We start from the raw sequence: 17,334 nt of genomic DNA, 5'->3' as shown, positions 1-17,334 counted from the left end.
TGAGCTTAGAATATTGTTTTACTTACCTTCAAAATATTTTTAAGCTTGAGTGATAATGTGCTATGGAAGAAAAACCTTATTTGATCTGATTTAATAAAATCAGAAGTCCCATTTTATGATTTAAGTATACATAATCTTACATTACAATCATTTTGTTTTATTAATTTGGACTACGTTGAGGAAATCATTTTTGCTGTTAAAAGAGCCTGCTTAATTTATTCTCTGAATTGTGAACAGATAAATTTAATTAGTCTCTTTAAATTTCCTTTGGAAACATCCTCTCCAAACTTCAAATCATAAAAGCCAAGACTGATGTTTTGACTAACCTAAAATGCAATGATTGGTAGGCACAAAATAAAGAATAGTTTAAAATGCCATTCCAGATAAATTTGAGAAGACATAGAAATGTAACAAAAAGAAAATACCTACCTCAGCTCCATCACTTGAAGGCATGGCTGGAAGAGGAATCAGCAATGATGCCAAATAAGAAACATGAAAGTCATTTACTCCCAACCACAATTTCACAGAAGTGGAAACTAAGGCTCAGAAAGATTGAGTAATTAACTTTAGATCATATTCCTTGTCATTGGCAGCAGTCTAAATCCAGGTTTCTTTACTTCCAGTCATGTGTTATTAATGGTTGTTGTTTTCCATTAAATTATCTGTAGTGGGGATGATCACATCTGTTATGGCCATCTTTATGCTGGATATCAATGACTAGTCTAATTGGTCAGTCATCATTATCCTGGTGATCAAAATGATTAGGGAGGTTGACCCTTCCGTTTCACTTCCAATGGATGAACTTCAACCTTGTCATAGCTGCGCTGGCTTTTCGACTTGGTTTTGTGAGCATAAATTCAACAACTTTTCCAGTTTTCCATTTCAATCCTGGGGAAAAAGAATTAAGAGATCTAAATCTAGCATGTAGAGTTGTATAAGTTAATCAAAGAATGAGACTATCTCACATTTGTAAAGCACTTCACAGATGATGAAGTGCTATACATCACAACTCTGTGAGGTATTATTCCCACTTTACAGATAAGAGATATGACTTGTCCAACTGAGTTGCAGAACCAGACTAGAAACAAGTTCTTCTGTCTCCAAATCCAGTGCTCTTTCCACATTTTACCTATTGCAAATCACTTAAGAAAATATTTACCTTCTATTATAATGGACACGATTAACTCATTTCCGTTAAAAAAATGAGGAAAGGCCAAATGTTTTTCTCATCTATTATTATTCTAATACTTGGAAAAACACAAACCTGAACTAGGAAGGTTTAAACATTTGTAGTAGAATGAATTAATTAATTCACAACAAACATGTATACTGAGCACTTACTATGCACCACAAGCTGTTAGTTATGAAGGGACAAACCTGTTTCTGGGAGTAATATGTAAACTGTAAACACTAATGTAGAGTATCATTATTTTAAAACAAAATCCACAAATTAGTTATAGCCTGTAAATCTCTGGATATCATTAGACAAAGGCCCAAGTTAAAGACTCAGAAATGCTTACTAAAAAGAAATCTTCCCAGTCACCTACTTCAATAGCCACCCCTTCAAGATAAGGAAACCTAGAAGGCAGAGGTTAACTGACTTGCCAAACATCACTTCACCAGTTAGTGTCAAAGCAAGATAACTGCTTTAGAAAAGTTTAAAGTTTCAGGACACAATGAGAAGTCTTGAGACTTATTTGAAACTTTAACATCCAGGACCTAACAATGGTTTAACTTGTCTACAGCCAAGTAAACATAAAACACAAAGGAAGCTTCTAGTTTCTTTTTCAGTAACGTGGCAATTCCCTGGTCCCTAATTGTGGAGAGGTGACTAACTGGCTTATACATAACAGCTATCAGTAATGGAAATCACCTGACACAATGATAAGGCAAAGTTGGAACATTTACATTTCAACTACTTTGTTGTTGTTGTTGTTTTTACAAAACTCAAAAGTACTGTTGGTGTTGATACAGTACCCCCCTCCCTCAAAGCTCAAGTTATCACTTTCAACTGTTATGTAGGATACTTTGAGCTGGAAAATTTTAAAGGTGTTATTTCCACAGCACATTAGCATAACAAACGCAAAAACACCTTAAGTCAATGAGCATGGCACTATATAGAATTAACGGAATGTAGACAAATGAGATGTGATCAGTAAGTGAATGCTTCGTTTTCAGTCCACTTTATTTGTATCAAAGAGTTTCCTCAAAATTCAAAGCAATCTTAACTATGTGTCATTAACTTCCACTGAAAGAAATGGAAAAATCCATTAATGAACACTGCTTGTCAAATTGGAATCTACATTCTTTTAAATCAGTGGAACACTGTAGGTATAGAACCCAAGCATAAATAATGTTGTTAGCAATTGGGTATCCATTCACCTTACTGAATGGCAAATAAAAAAGGCATGCGAACAGATATGAAGTACTGGCCAACTTAATTGCTCTTTAAAATACCTGTCTCAACATACCTTGCGAAGTATATACCGAAGATAAAAGGAGAATGAGGCAAAGGAGGAAATCAGGTACAGAAGGATCTATGATGATGTCAACTTTATTTTAGCTGTAGCACCAAATTGGCCTCTGCTTACTTTGTTTATTCTGGGCATTAGGGTCCTGACTGCCAATGTTAATTGGGTCCATCAAATTTGGATATTTCACCTAACTGAAAATCTTTGAGGATTTCCTTGTAAAAGCACTAACTTAAAAGAATAAAACCTCCTCTATGGAGGTTTAACAGACATAAATGTACACAGTGAATTATAAATCAAGTAATAGGAATAAATACTCATAGCAAATTACAAATAATCCCATTTTACTGAGCATCAATAAAACACAATAAAACTGAGTAATGAAGACAGACTCTTTATCCTCCATGTTAAAGTATAATTTTCAAAAAATAAAATCATGACTCTCAAGCAAATATAAAATTAACACATGTAAAAGATTTTCTTTAACTCATTAACCCTAATGAGAGAGCCAGTAAGATGTTATGATAAATTCAAAAAGAATTTAAGAAGTTGGAGTATTTACAGGAAATTTAACAAAGAAATATTAAAATAAGATTGCTGGGTTAAGATATAAGCTGGTGATGACCAATAGGCCATAAATCTCTGGGGTTATCTGTTTGGAAGATAAGGAGTGTGATTAAATGAAACTATAACTCCATCTGAAATCCCTCCTCATCCCCCAAATCAAAGACTAGTGGGAATCTGAAAAACAATGAGTTGAGAGAATCATCCTTTTACCTAAATTTTTATTTGAATCTCTAGTTATTCCTTTATGATAGTTTTTCTGGAAATGGAATTAGAGTTTCAAAGGCTATGAACTCTGGAGTCAGACCCAGGATTATGTCCCTCTCCCCTCTTCCCCTTATTACTAGCTTTGTCACCTTGGTAACTAAGGCCTAGGTTTGCTCATCTGTAATGTGGACATAATATTATAGAGATGCTAGATAATATATTTAAAAATTTAGCTCAGACCTATAGCTCAAATAGATGGTAGCAACCAAAAGCAATACCTCACCCCTACCCCACTTTATCATGCATTCCATTTAAATGTCATCTCTTCATAGAGGTCTTCCTCGTCCATCTCCTTCACCCCAGATATTCCCTACCAGAGTTCCTTTTCTTTTATAACCTTTTTACAGTTGGTAATTATTTATCTTGTCTGTCTTGACCATGGGACTGGAAGCTTCAGGAAGCAGGGTAATGTATATCTCATTCACCATTGTGTATCCAGAATCAAGCCCAGTGCTTGGCATACAGTAGACATTTAGAAAGTATTTGATAATAAATGAATCTAAGCCCCTCATAGGACAGCATTACCCAACATCATAGAATAGGGCTTATCATAAAAAATGTGGAAACCTGTATTTTTTCCTTCAGGCTTTGCCACTGTCAGGGAATTGAGAAAAGGATTTCTGGATGCATAAATTTTCTTTTAGTCATGTGCCGAAGGATACAGGATATAAGGATATAGGATATTTTTGAATACTGTATAATTGTGAATATTAAAATGTACAAACTCATACAACTCGATAACAAAAAACCAAACAATTCAATTAAAAAATGGGCAGAAGAACTAAACAGACATTTTCCCAAAGACATCCAAATGGCCAACAGGTACCTGACAATATGCTCAATATCACTAATCATCAGGGAAATGCAAATCAAAGCCACAGTGAGATATTACCTCACACCTGTTAAATGGTTATCATTAAGAAGACAATTGATAACAAGTGTTGGCAAGGATGTGGCAAAAAGGGAAACCTTGTACACTGTTAGTGGGAATATAAGTTGGTTCAGCCACTATGGAAAACAATATGGAAATTCCTCAAAATATTAAAAATAAAACTACCATATGACCCATCAATGCTACTTCTGGGTGTATACCTAAAGGAAATGAAAACAGGATATTGAGAGATATATGCACTCCCATGTTTACTGTAGCATTATTCACAATAGCCACGATATGGAAACAACCTAAGGCCCACCAACGGATGAATTGTTAAGAAGCTGTGGTATAATACACACAAATGGAATATTATTCAGTCATGACAAAGAAGGACATCCTGTCATTTGTGATAACCTGGATGAATCTTGAGGACACTATGCTAAGTGAGGTAAGTCAGACAGAGAAAGATAAGTACTATATGATTCACTCATATGTGGAATCTAAAAAAGCCAAATTCATAGAAACAGAGTAAAATGGTGGTTACCAGGGGATGGGGGCGGGGGAGGAATGGGATAGAACATATGTTGTTTAAGGGTACAAACTTGCAACAAGTAGTAAATAAGCCTTAGAGATCTAATAATGCTCAGTATGGTGAATAGAGACAACAATATTGTATTATAATCATCAAACTTCCTAAGAGACTAGAACTTAGTTATTCTAATCACTCAAATGATAAGAAATGATAATTAGGTAAAGTGATAGAGGTGCTAATTATTGATAAAATGACAATCATACTACAATATATAAATGTATTAAAATCAGTATGTTGTATCCCTTAAATTTACACAATGTTATACGCCAAATATATTTCTATTTATTTTAAATATTATTTATTTATTATTTTTTATTTTTGGCTGCTTTGGGTCTTCATTGCTGCACGTGGGCTTTCTCTAGTTGCAGCAAGCGGGGGCTACTCTTCATCGCGGTGAGTGGGCTTCTCGTTGCAGTAGCTTCTTTCGTTGCGGAGCATGGGCTCTAGGCATGCGGGTTTCAGTAGTTGTGGCACTTGGGCTCAGTAGTTGTGGTGCGAGGGCTCTAGAGTACAGGCTCAGTAGTTGTGGCACATGGGCTTAGTTGCTCCATGGCATGTGGGATCTTCTGGCACCAGCGCTCGAACCGGTGTCCCCTGCATTGGCAGGAGGATTCTTAACCACTGAGCCACCAGGGAAGTCTCATATATTTCTATTTAAAATGTACAAATACTCATTTTGTATTACATATCTAAATATAAATGAAACTAAATTTGTTTAACTTATGAGAATTCCAAAATGCAAGAGATTTATAAAGGTAGCCAATCCTTAACCGTATAAAATGCTTTTCTTCCCAAAGTAATGATAGATTAGATTTCTAGATGTATAAATTATAGACATCCATCACCCTCATTTGTCACCCAGCATTTAGATATCCTTCTCTGCTTCTCTGTTTCATTTAACATAACTCAAGCCTTTAGCAAACTCAAAGAAAAAGCATCAATATAGAAAATCCATATGTGGACTTCCCTGCTTATGTAGTGGTTAAGAATCTACCTGCCAATGCAGGGGACACGGGTTCGAATCCTGGTCTGGGAAGATCCCACATGCCGTGGAGCAACTAAGCCCATGTGCCACAACTACTGAGCCTGCACTCTAGAGCCTGCAAGCCACAACTACTGAAGCCTGCGTGCCTAGAGCCAGTGCTCCGCAACAAGAGAAGCCACCGCAACGAGAAGCCTGCCACCGCAACGAAGAGTAGCCCCCGCTCGCCGCAACTAGAGAAAGCCCATGCACAGCAACAAAGACCCAATACAGCCAAAAATAAATAAATTAATTAATTTTTTTAAAAAAGAAAATCCACATGTGCTTACTTGAAATGCATACTATAGTAAATGTCCTGGGTGTGGTGCTGACAGAGCTTAGTTTTGTAAAGCATATACTTATTCAAATCACATTTCACAGAATTATTTCATAAGTCTACAAATCTGAAAACATCTGCCCTTACTATCTATTCTTATTCAGTCTTCTGGGAATTTCAGCTCACTTTATCGGAAGAAAACTAAATAGACATTCTGTTCTCATCATTTCTATCTAATGAGAAATGTTCTTGTTATTTCTGCAACCTAGTTATTTTAAATAGTCAAACTCAGAGGCTCAAGATCAAGCTTAAGGTCAAAACCAGTGGGAAAGAAAGTACCTTCCAAACTAAAGGTAAAGTGGCTTCAGTAATGGCTTTGAGTTCTGGATTGAAGAGAAGCACTGAATTTCACGATGGAAAAATTCAGAATGAACTCTTCCAAGGCAAGCAGACTTGAGACCAATCATAAGAATTCAAACAGAAATAGATCTATATGCATCAATTTATCCTTTTATTCTCTAAACTACTTTTTCTGTTAAACTACACGAAGGGACTGTGTTTTACACTTTTGTTTCATTTGGTTACTCTTTGTGTTTGATATGTTTTTCCATTTAAAAAATTATAACAAAGAGCCAAAAAGAGAAAAAGAACACACATTACGACATGAAACCATTTCAGACATAACTTCTGCCTTATGTGGTTCCATATAAATTGAAACAATACATAGGACAGATGGAACAGAAAATGTTTCACATGGGCATTTTAAAACTTAGGAATATGAATTGGTTGAATCTCAAGTGATTCTGTTGATAAAATCAGAAAGACACAAAGCCTTGAAAGTAAATATTAGCCACTGTGTGGCCTTGGCCTAAAAAATTTGAACCTAGAGAAAATCATCTAGCAGGTGGAAAAACAATACTCTTCAAAGTCCATTCAATATCATTTTGTTTCATCAGATTCATCTACATTATGAAACAAAGAAGCCTCGGTGTGACCAGAAAGTTCTAGATTGAGAGAATCAAGAGACACAGATCCTAGGCCATAGTCTATTATTGCTAAGAAATTATAATCTCACCTCTCTAGGCTTCCATTTTTTATCTGTAAATTGAAGGAATTAGATCATACTTAGTATAGCTAGATAACTTAGTAGAACTCTAGATGCCAGATCTAATGTTCTAGAGGTCAATGTTCCCTATGAACATCATAATGTTCAAAGTATCTCACCTACCTTAATACAGAAAGCCCTTAATGAATATCCTTCTTCCCATCAAAGACTATTTTTTAAAAAGGGCTCCTACTGGATGGGAATTAAGAGCACTAAACACAGACTTCTGCCTTCACAATTTTGTCTAGGCATGGCTTTTCTTTGCCCTTACATGCTACAGTAGCATAGTGGCTTTGAGACCAGGTTGACCTGAGAGTAAAGGTCAGCTTTGCCACTAACTAGTTTATGGCCATCTTAAGCAAGTCATTTACTTTTCCTGAGATTTAGTTTTCTCATCAGTAAAATGAGCATATTAATAGTATCTTTATCATAAGGCTTTGTGAGGATTAAATGAGATAAAACACAAAAAGCCATTGGTAAGGTACCTGCCACATGCGTTCAATTATTATTATTGACTATCTCTTCCTATTTTGACATGTCCTGTGGATTCGTGTGGTTGGGGGTGGGGACTTTTGGCTTACACTTGAAGGTGAGCAAAGATTGGTACAATGGAGTGAGTGAAAGGGATTGGGATGGGGGAGAGGCAAATGTAAACTGCCAAATTTAAGCTTCAAAAATAAAATCTGCTGGATAATTATTTTTAAAGAATATTTTTAAAGCTAAATTAACGGCTGCTAAGGGAACTCTTGTCTAACAAATTGGTAACTAAATGCATGTTTAGAATTAGAAGAATTACCAAACTAGGCTCAGTAAAGCCCAACTTTGGATTATTTCATTAAAAAACATTTTCTGCAAATAAAAGAAAATACATCAAGATACTAATAGTGGATATATCTGGATGGTAAAAGTATAGGCAATATTTATTTGCTCCTTTATATACACTTCATTATTTTCCAAGTTATTGTTTTCTAAAGTAAATGTTTTATTTTATAATCAGAAAATTAATCATTATAAGATACGTAATAACTGGAGAAGAAAAGGATATGGATCTTTTATGGATCTGTTTTTCACATTGCTTAGATTCTCCTGCAGCTGTTTAATATTTGCACTTTTTTTTCTTGTTAATGATATAATTATTTAATCTTCCTCTGAGTCTGTAGCATTAAAGTCACTGCCTCAAAGACTGAAATTCTAAGATGATTTCAGTACATCAAACACTCTCACTGGAACACAGTAGAAAGATTCAAGTTAGGAATGAGGGGGCAAAGCAGGCAGAAGAAATAAGATTTTTAAAAAGTGTTTACACATTTAATTTCTTACACAGACATATATATATACATACATATACACATACATGTACATAAATACATACATATTCATACACATACATATACACATTGCCCCCATCTCACTTCCTGTTGCTTTTTATCTTGGATAAAGTTTGATTATTGCTAATGATACCCAGCTGTGCCAATTCCTTGGGCTCTTTACCCATGTTTTCCTTTCTCTCGGATGTAATTTCTCTTGCCATTTAAGTAGTCCTTCAAAATGAGGCCATTCTGACCGGCCCTGATCTAGCATATGGTTGGCAAATATCCAATGAGTTCAGGATGCTTAGCCAGATAATTCAGATACCGCAGATGTGGCCTCTGCTTAAATGACCTTAAATGGACTCCAGGGCCTAGAGGCTGAAGGCATGCTAAGAGACCAAATTAGAAGTCGCAGTTAATGGGAAAGTGCATTATCCCTGAATCTATTCATCTAGGAATAGGCATATGTTCAGAATTATTAAAGACTTCTAAGGAGGGCAATCTTATACATTTATTTCTTTTTATAATTAGAGAAGAAATTAGAAACCATGTAGTTTGACCACTTCCTTTTCACACATGAGAAAAATAAAACCAGATATGCTAAGTATTTCACACAGAGCCATCATGTCTCCTGATACCTTGAGTCGGATGTCAGTCTTTGGTTGTAAGCAACAGAAACCCCCCCTGGCTATCCTAAGAAAGAAGGAATGTGCTAGAAGATAACGGAGTTCTCACAGAAGTAAAGCAAAGCCTCAAGTGCCAAGATCAGAAAGTACAAAACCAGGTAGCTACAGCGGGCTCAGGAATAGGTACTGTTCAATGTTTTGACAGAGAGCAATCATAGAACATGAGGAACCAACTGTTGTCTTTATTCCTGGATCACTCCATTAACAAGTCCAAGGACCAGGAAGAAAAAGTCAGATTGACTCTTGGGTCATCTACCCACCCCTTAGTCAGTGAGGCATGTACCTTGATTTATGGTCTCAGAAAGTTTTCACTTAATAGGGAAGAGGTAATTCCACAAAAGGAAATTGTAATACTATTATGCTATTGCTCAAAAAGGGAGAATGGATGATAAAACCTCCTACGCCCACTACGCTTGTCCAGTGTTCATTTTACCACATCAAATTGTCTTATTTAGGTGTAAAAATCCGTGGGTTCATTAAACATATTCCTTATACTGCTTACAGAGTCATATATTTCTCAAATTGACTATACATATATTCCTCTGACTTTGTCCTACCTCCCTGTTGACCAGAAAATACCCCTGAGGGAGATAATACACTTACAAATTAGAGTTAATTTAACAGAACCTCCAATAAAGGAGAAAGGGGAAAGCACTGGAGAGCCCTGTACACCCAAGATGGAGGAGTGAAAGGAGAGATCAGGAACACCAAAGACAAACATTGTCTTCTTCACATTTTTGTCTAGTCTTCACCCAACTATAGGGCTCATAAAACTTTGCATTTTTGTCCTATTGCCTTTTACATAAATCTTCTAACTTGTAGGAATTTACTAAGCAGCTGAAGATTAGTTCTTTTCTATGGGAGCCTTAGTCAGGTGAGCCAATTTTTTTCTCTTCATGATGATTGTGGAAAGGTCATAGAAAAATTCAGTTACAGAAAAAAGAAAATCCGTACCAATGAGCTCCTTTTCCCTCAGATAGCTCTTTGGAATAGGAGACACAAAAATTGATTAATATTTTTCAATTTACCAAGAAGAAGGCTTGCTTTCCAAAACTTTTGCACATGCCAAAAATTTGTAGCAATACTAACGTTCAGGATAGAAATTGTGCAGAGTCAGAGTTTTTCATTGTCAGATAGTCCTAAAGTAATTGGAAGCAGTCTATTTTATTTTCCTCTCTTTCAAAACCCATGTTCAACATATAGTTTCTGGAAAGAGGAAAGAACTGACATTGTTTGAAGACCACACATTAACCCTGCACAGTAAGTATTTTATTGCCATTTTCTTTAGAGATAAAGAAACAAGGCTCAAATTTATTCTGTAACTTGCCAAGGTTTAAATTTCAGAATGAGTCCTGCTCTGGAATTTAAATATATCTGTTTAATCACAACATGTATATTTTTTCCCATTATGTCATTGTCCTATCCATTAAACCCAAACACACAAAAAAATCTTCAGTGCAGGAGTTGAAAATTAAAAGAGAATTTTCTTATCATATAATGCTGAAAACATATACCATGGGTGTCTATTTTAATATGACAAAATATTCAACTGTCATGCAAGATCTGTGTGTGTATGTGTTTTAGATGTATAATATTTAATTAATCCACTATATTTTAGGCTCCTTGTTGTGGGGAGGGTGGCACATCTGTTTGATTTACCTTTATATCACTAGTGCCTAGTATGGGAACTGGCACATAGTAAGAGCTCAATAAATTCTGGTAGAAGTTGTTGGGTGCTAAAATTAGCTCATTATCTCACAGATTATTAAGACTTTTGTTGATTCCTAATCTACAAGTTTCTTCTTTAATCAGTTTGCTAATTCATTCAGCTTCTGATACACAGAAATGAATAAAATCTAATAACCCATGATGCCATTGTAGAACGTACGTTGCTGTTGTTGTTGCTGTATGCTACCATGCTGATCCTGTTAGACACAACATATTTATGAACCACTTTTACAGTGGATGCAGTTGGTGCCTCAACAAGATCCACCTTATAAGGTGCCAATACAGCTACCCTATTCTCCAGAGAATTGCCCTAAGCTGACAGGAACTGCCAGGCCTGCAAGGTTTTGCTCCCCACCCTTCACAAACTGCCTTCCACCATCCCTTCCAGGGTTTCCCACAGGTAATAACTGACTGACATGTAGGTATCAGAAGCCAGTCTGCTCAGCTCAATGTAAGATTAATTCTATGGTATAATTTGTGTGTCAGAACTTCCTGTGAAATCAGACTGAATGTAAACAAAATAGTAGGAGGGGGGGACAGTCAATAGAAGCTTGCTAAGCATAGAGGGAGGAAAGTTTGAATGCAAAGGTCCTGAGGCAAGAGCTCATGGTATCTTCAGAGAATGGCAAGAAAAACGTAAGACTTGAGCAGAGATTTCATGGGGGAGAATAGTGGAGAGGAAGTTGTAAGTTAATACAAGGATACACACTATAAAGGTTTAGATCTTTATGGGTAGCCTTTGAAAACTTCTGCCTGTGGCCTTTGAAAACTTCTGCCTGCAAAGTAATTCTCTAATGGCAGTATGGAATGTTTATTTTATTTTCTCAGGGATATATTCACAATTTTCCTTTAAAATGGTTACTTTAAAGGATTTGCTGCTTTCCTAAGAGTGATTTTACTATTTCTTGGGGCCAACATATTTTCTGTAGACACATCTGTCTGTTAAAGGAAGCAATGGAAAAATTGGATTTAAAATCTTTACATGAGACCCTTAAAACACACATTTATTCCTTATATAGACTAGTATCTGTTCTCACATGCAGCCAGGGTCATATGGTATGAATTCAGTGATTATTCTGAGCACTTCGACTTACAGCTCAAGCGATGCAAAACAAGGACAAAAGTGAGAAGTGATAGTTAAAAAAATAACCTATAAAAATCATATTTTTAGACAAAGCTTTACCTTGGTGATATTTTTTCCCATATGGGTTAAATCCAAATATACAAAATAACTGTTGTACAACATATTGGAGTGACTGGCTACAGTCACTCTAACTGCATGCTTTGCGATCAGTCATGAAAATATCCAGTATGAACACACAGGCATGCTTCAGTTCTCATCCCACTAACACAGTCATGGCATATGGGCAACTGTGGCATTCAAGCCTATCTAAGTTCATTGTCTTGATTATGTACAATAGTAAACAGAAAATAATGTAATGCTAAATAATAAGACCATAGCCAAATTGAGGCACATTGCTGAAAATCACTTTAATGCTGTACTTAGTGTTCCCTATTGGAAAATTACAAGATCCCCCAAATTATAGCGTTCACTATTATCAAACTACTATTTTATAATTGTTATAACATCCAAAAACAGAGATAAAAATCAAAGAATAAGAACTAAAGCTATCTTAGCCAGCACATTCAAGACCATCTCAATTCTTACTAACCTTTCCTCTCTCTTGTACATCATATTAAAGTAGCTGCAGTAATAAATATCTCAGGCATCTACATATGGATTTAACTCTGGGAGAAAGCTAAGGTTTTCTTGTGGACTTACTTTACTTTGTGAAGAGGACTGTGTTATTTGTAGGTCTTATTAATTCTCCTTCATACCAAGTTTCATAGGAAATATAAAGATAAAAAACGTTAGTGTCTTGCCTTAAAGAGAACTTGAACCCACTCTTAGATCTTTCTGGCAATCACTCACTCTGGATTCTACCATCACAAGGGATCCTACCATATTTAATAGTCCAACCAGTCTGACCAGATTACTCTTCTCTAAAGAATGGATACATTTGCATATGCAATTCCTTCCTCACCACAATCCTCACTCTTCAGCACAGATAGTCACTTGGCAAAATACTTGTCATTGATCAAGAGCCAGCTCAAGTGTCTGCTTCTTGCCACATCATGTCTGCCTTAGTCAGTTTGGACTTCTTTAAAATAATAACATAGATTGGGTGACTTATAAACAGTAGAAATTTATTTCTCACAGTTCTGGAGGCTGGTAAGTCCAATATCAAGGCGCTGGCAGATTTTGTGTCTGGTAATAGCCCACTTCCTGGTTCATGTATGGTCGTCTTCTCACTGTGTCTTCATATGGAAGAAGGGGTGAAGATCTCTCTGGGGTCCCTTTTATAAGGTACTAATCCCATCCATGAGGACGCCACCTTCATTATGTAAAAAACTTCCTAGGGTCCCCCCTCCTAATACCATCACATTAGGGGTTAGGATTTCAACATATGAATTTGGTGGGGGGGTGGATACAAACATTCAACCCATAACAATGACATAACAATTAAAAAAAAATTTGTCTCCCCTACCTGGCTATAAACATTTATCTTTATAATCTTGATACCTGGTAAAATGTCTGCTACAAGGTAGGTGCTTAAAAATATTTTCCTGTTTATTTGCGACTTGCTTTCTTTCAAAAAAAATTTGAGTATGGCTTACAGGGAAAAAATGTTTGTTTGATTTAACAGACTGTGTGACTACAGAGCTGAAAAAAATTTTTACGTTCAGGAATTTAGGGGTGGCACATTATCCCAATTTTAGAATCAATCAAGAAAATAGATTAGAATTCCAAAAAATACCTTCCTGGAAACTTTAAGCCTGTATATTTTATGTGGAATATAAAAAGGCTATTTAAACTTTGAATCTCTGGAAGAAATAAAGGAAATTCTTTGATTATTGTAAAAGGTCATTCTATGCTTAATTAACTGGTCTCCATTTTGGCTTGTCACATCTAAGCTTCAACATTTTAATTAAATCCTTATGCCATTGAATCACATGTCTATTAACACCAAAAAATTATTCTCTACAGCCATGAAAAAAGTCATTGGTCAAAACAGGGACAGTCCTGGCCAGAAGTAGAGAAGTAGACACAATTTGTCTGGAGTTGTCCTCTCTTCCATATCAGGGACTCTTTCAGACCGTCAATAAGTAAGCAAAAATACTTCTTTTAAAGACAACTTAAACAAGAGAAAAACAAAAACAAATAAATAAGAAGGAAATTTTTAAAAAGGATAATATAATTATATCAGAAAAACAAGTCTCAAAAGAGGCTACCACAATTAAATAAAAAACTAAGGGCTTCCCTGGTGGCGCAGTGGTTAAGGATCCGCCTGCCAATGCAGGGGACACGGGTTTGATCCCTGGTTCGGAAGACCCCACATGCCACGAAGCAACTAAGCCCGTGCGCCACAACTACTGAGCCTGCGCTCTAGAGCCAGAGAGCCACAACTACTGAGCCCATGCACCACAACTACTGAAGCCTGTGCACCTAGAGCCCATGCTCTGCAACAAGAGAAGCCACCACAATGAGAAGCCCGCGAACCACAATGAAGAGTAGCCCCCACTCGGTGCAACTAGAGAAAAGTCCACGCACAGCAACAAAGACCCAATGCAGGCAAAAATAAATATATAAATAAATAAATTTATTTAAAAAAAATATAAAACTAAGCACTAAGCTTCCTGGTAGCCATGGTAAAAAAGAAAAACATAGGGAGGAAGGGTATGTGAATCCCATAAGATAATTAAAGTACAAGATCATCAAAACAAATACTTACAGATCTCTGAGAAGAATTTACCTCTCGAGTCTTCATAATATTAATGATATTTTCCATTGGCCATTTTATATGCCATTTTAATTCCCTCATTCAGTTTCACACACCCATGTTCTCTCAACCTTTCATATTTTTTAATATGCTATTTCCTCTGAATTTAATGCCCTTTCCTCTTCATCTAAACCTGGATTACTTCTTATTGATCCTAAGGTGTCAATCACTGCAGGAAAACTTTTTTCACCCATCTCCTGAGAACTCTTCCTCTCTCTGTCTCTCTGCATTTCTCTCTCTCTCTTTCTCACACACACACACACACACACACACACACACACACATTCTCAGCTAAGTATCCCTCCTCATGCTATCATAGCACCTTGGTCATAATTCTGTCCTAACTCTTAGAGATGCTAAATGGTGAAGTAGTTTTGAACTGAACAAGGGAAAGTTGATTGTTGCTTGTGGCATTTAGTCCTTGTCATGTTGCTCCTAGTAGCCCTTAGTTTCTTTATCTCTACAATGAAGGGAATTGATTGGGCTTGAGGATCCTTAATGATCCTTTCAAGTTCAATCATTTTATGATGGCCTGTTTTTTTTTTCTTTGTTTGTTTCAAGGACTCAAGATCATTGAAGTAGCAGTAAGGAAACTAACAGGAATAATAACATCAAGACAAAAGCAGACACAAACAAAACAATAACCAAGACCTATTTCACCTATGGCCAGAAGAGTCACAGACATCTGACTTATCTAATAATGAGAGTTTTCCATGCTCTAAGATTAAATGAGATCATTATCTAAAGGGTCTAGCACAGTGCTTTTTTAGTTCCTTATCCCTTTCTTATTCACTGCCTGGTAGGGTTGGCCAAGAGAGAAAGAAATGGAATTAGAGATCAAATGCAAGGCACAAAGAAGCCCTACTAAACAGGAGAAAAGACACTAGGAAAATTAAGATTAAAAATACAAAAGTTATTATTATTTTACATTTGCACAGCACTCCATATTTTTCAAAGTACTTTGATATAAATTATATGCTTTTGTTTTAACCATGAAATATGGATAACTTTTAATTGTTAATTCCTTTAATTGCTGTATTTCCTAAGGAATATTCCATTGACATGTTGCCAAAAGATAAATGGGTAGATCATATTTTCTAAGAATAATTTATTTTGCAGCCTTGGGAATTAATTAACATACCATGCTATGCAACTACCAACATGAGAGTTAGTAGCAGAAAGCCAAAGGAAACAGCAAGATGTCATTATTTTCTACTTTGCTAGAAACATAAAAATTTCTGAGCTTTAATTTAATCTTAAATTAGAATAAATATAGAGTAGATCAATTATAAAAATTTGTTTATTAATTGATATTTATTTTCATAATAGAAAACTTTCTCATTTAGATATCTTCTTTTACCAAAACAAACTTTTAGATGAAAATTTTTACAATATCTTTTCAGCTTTGAGGGTTTTGTTTTTGTTTTTAACAAGTACATACTTGCAACAGGCTTGAATTTTTAATGTATACAAAATGGCATAAATCATCCCATCATCAATTCTATTCCAGTTGATAAAAATGGTGGCAAGAACAGGGAAGATGTAGTCTTTCAAAACACAATTTTCAAGAATTAAAATAAGATACTGCATCTTGGTTTTAGATAACTTTTGATAGTAAACTAGAGGTATATTTGTTTAGATTTAAATTGTTCTGTCTTCCACTGAGATTTATTTAATGGTGTAACAATGATGAATTTTCTGCAGTTTAGTCTTGGAGCACATAATTTAGAAATTTCATGAAAGTACATGCATATCATATTAAAGGAAACAGTATATTAGTTGTAGTTTTAGATGCAGTTCATTAGCAGAAGACCCTCAATACAGGCATACCTCATTTTATTGCACTTTGATTTACTGTGATTCACAGATGCTGTGTTATTTACAAATTGTGAGTTTGTGTCGAGCAAGTCTATTAGTGACCCTTTTCCAATAGCATTTGCTTACTCTGTGTCTCTGTGTCACATTTTGGCAATTCTTGCAATATTTCAAGGTTTTTCACTATATATTTGTTATGGTGATTATGATCAGGGATCTTTGATGTAACTATTGTAATTGTTTTGAGGTGCCATGACCGCACCCATATAAGACAGTGAACTTAATCCATAAATGTTGTGTGTGTTCTGACTGCTCCACCAACCAGCCATTCCCCTGTCTCTCTACCCCTCCTCAGGCTTTCCTATTCCCTGAGACACATCAATATTAAAATTAGACCAATTAATAACCCTAAATGTCCTCTAAGTGTTCAAGTGAAAGGAAGAGTCACATGTCTCTCACTTTAAATCAAAAGCTAGACATGATTAAGCTTAGTGAGAAAGGCATGTTGAAAGCTGAGATAGGCCAAAAGCTAGGTCTCTTGGGCCAAGCAGTTAGCCAAGTTGTAAATGCAAAGGAGATGTTTTTGAAGGAAATAAAAAAACGCTACTCCAGTGAACACATGAATGGTAAGAAAGTGAAATAGCCTTATTGCTGATATGGAGAAAGTTTTAGCGGTCTGGATAGAAGAGCAAACGAACCACAATATTCCCTTAAGTGAAAGCTTAATCCAGAGCAAAGCCCTAACCCCCTTCAAGTCTATGAAGGCTGAGAGAGATGAGGAA

At 35.8% G+C, this 17,334-nt stretch overlaps 1 protein-coding gene across 13 annotated transcripts in view; it reads right to left on the bottom strand.

Moving 5' to 3' along the window:
• The window catches only part of LOC309642016 (uncharacterized protein), a 302,740-nt gene that overhangs the window by 190,452 nt on the left and 94,954 nt on the right, over positions 1-17,334 (bottom strand). For 11 of the 13 annotated variants that reach the window (XR_014252884.1, XR_014252885.1, XR_014252886.1 and 8 more), the window contains exon 3: positions 430-888. Coding sequence is in view for 3 of the 13 variants with exons in the window: in XM_082422934.1 (XP_082279060.1) it covers positions 785-888 (104 nt within the window). In the remaining 10 variants the exon portion in view is untranslated. Of the gene's footprint in view, positions 1-429; positions 889-5,047; positions 12,727-13,114; positions 13,215-17,334 lie in introns of those variants that run through there. The other 2 variants (XM_082422932.1, XM_082422931.1) reach the window with 2 other exon arrangements.

The sequence above is a fragment of the Balaenoptera physalus genome (assembly GCF_965194825.1).
Source record: "Balaenoptera physalus genome assembly, chromosome: 13".
NCBI classification, from domain to species: domain Eukaryota; kingdom Metazoa; phylum Chordata; class Mammalia; order Artiodactyla; family Balaenopteridae; genus Balaenoptera; species Balaenoptera physalus.
Note: the sequence above shows the minus strand (reverse complement) of the source record. Positions and strands in the feature narration are given on the sequence as shown.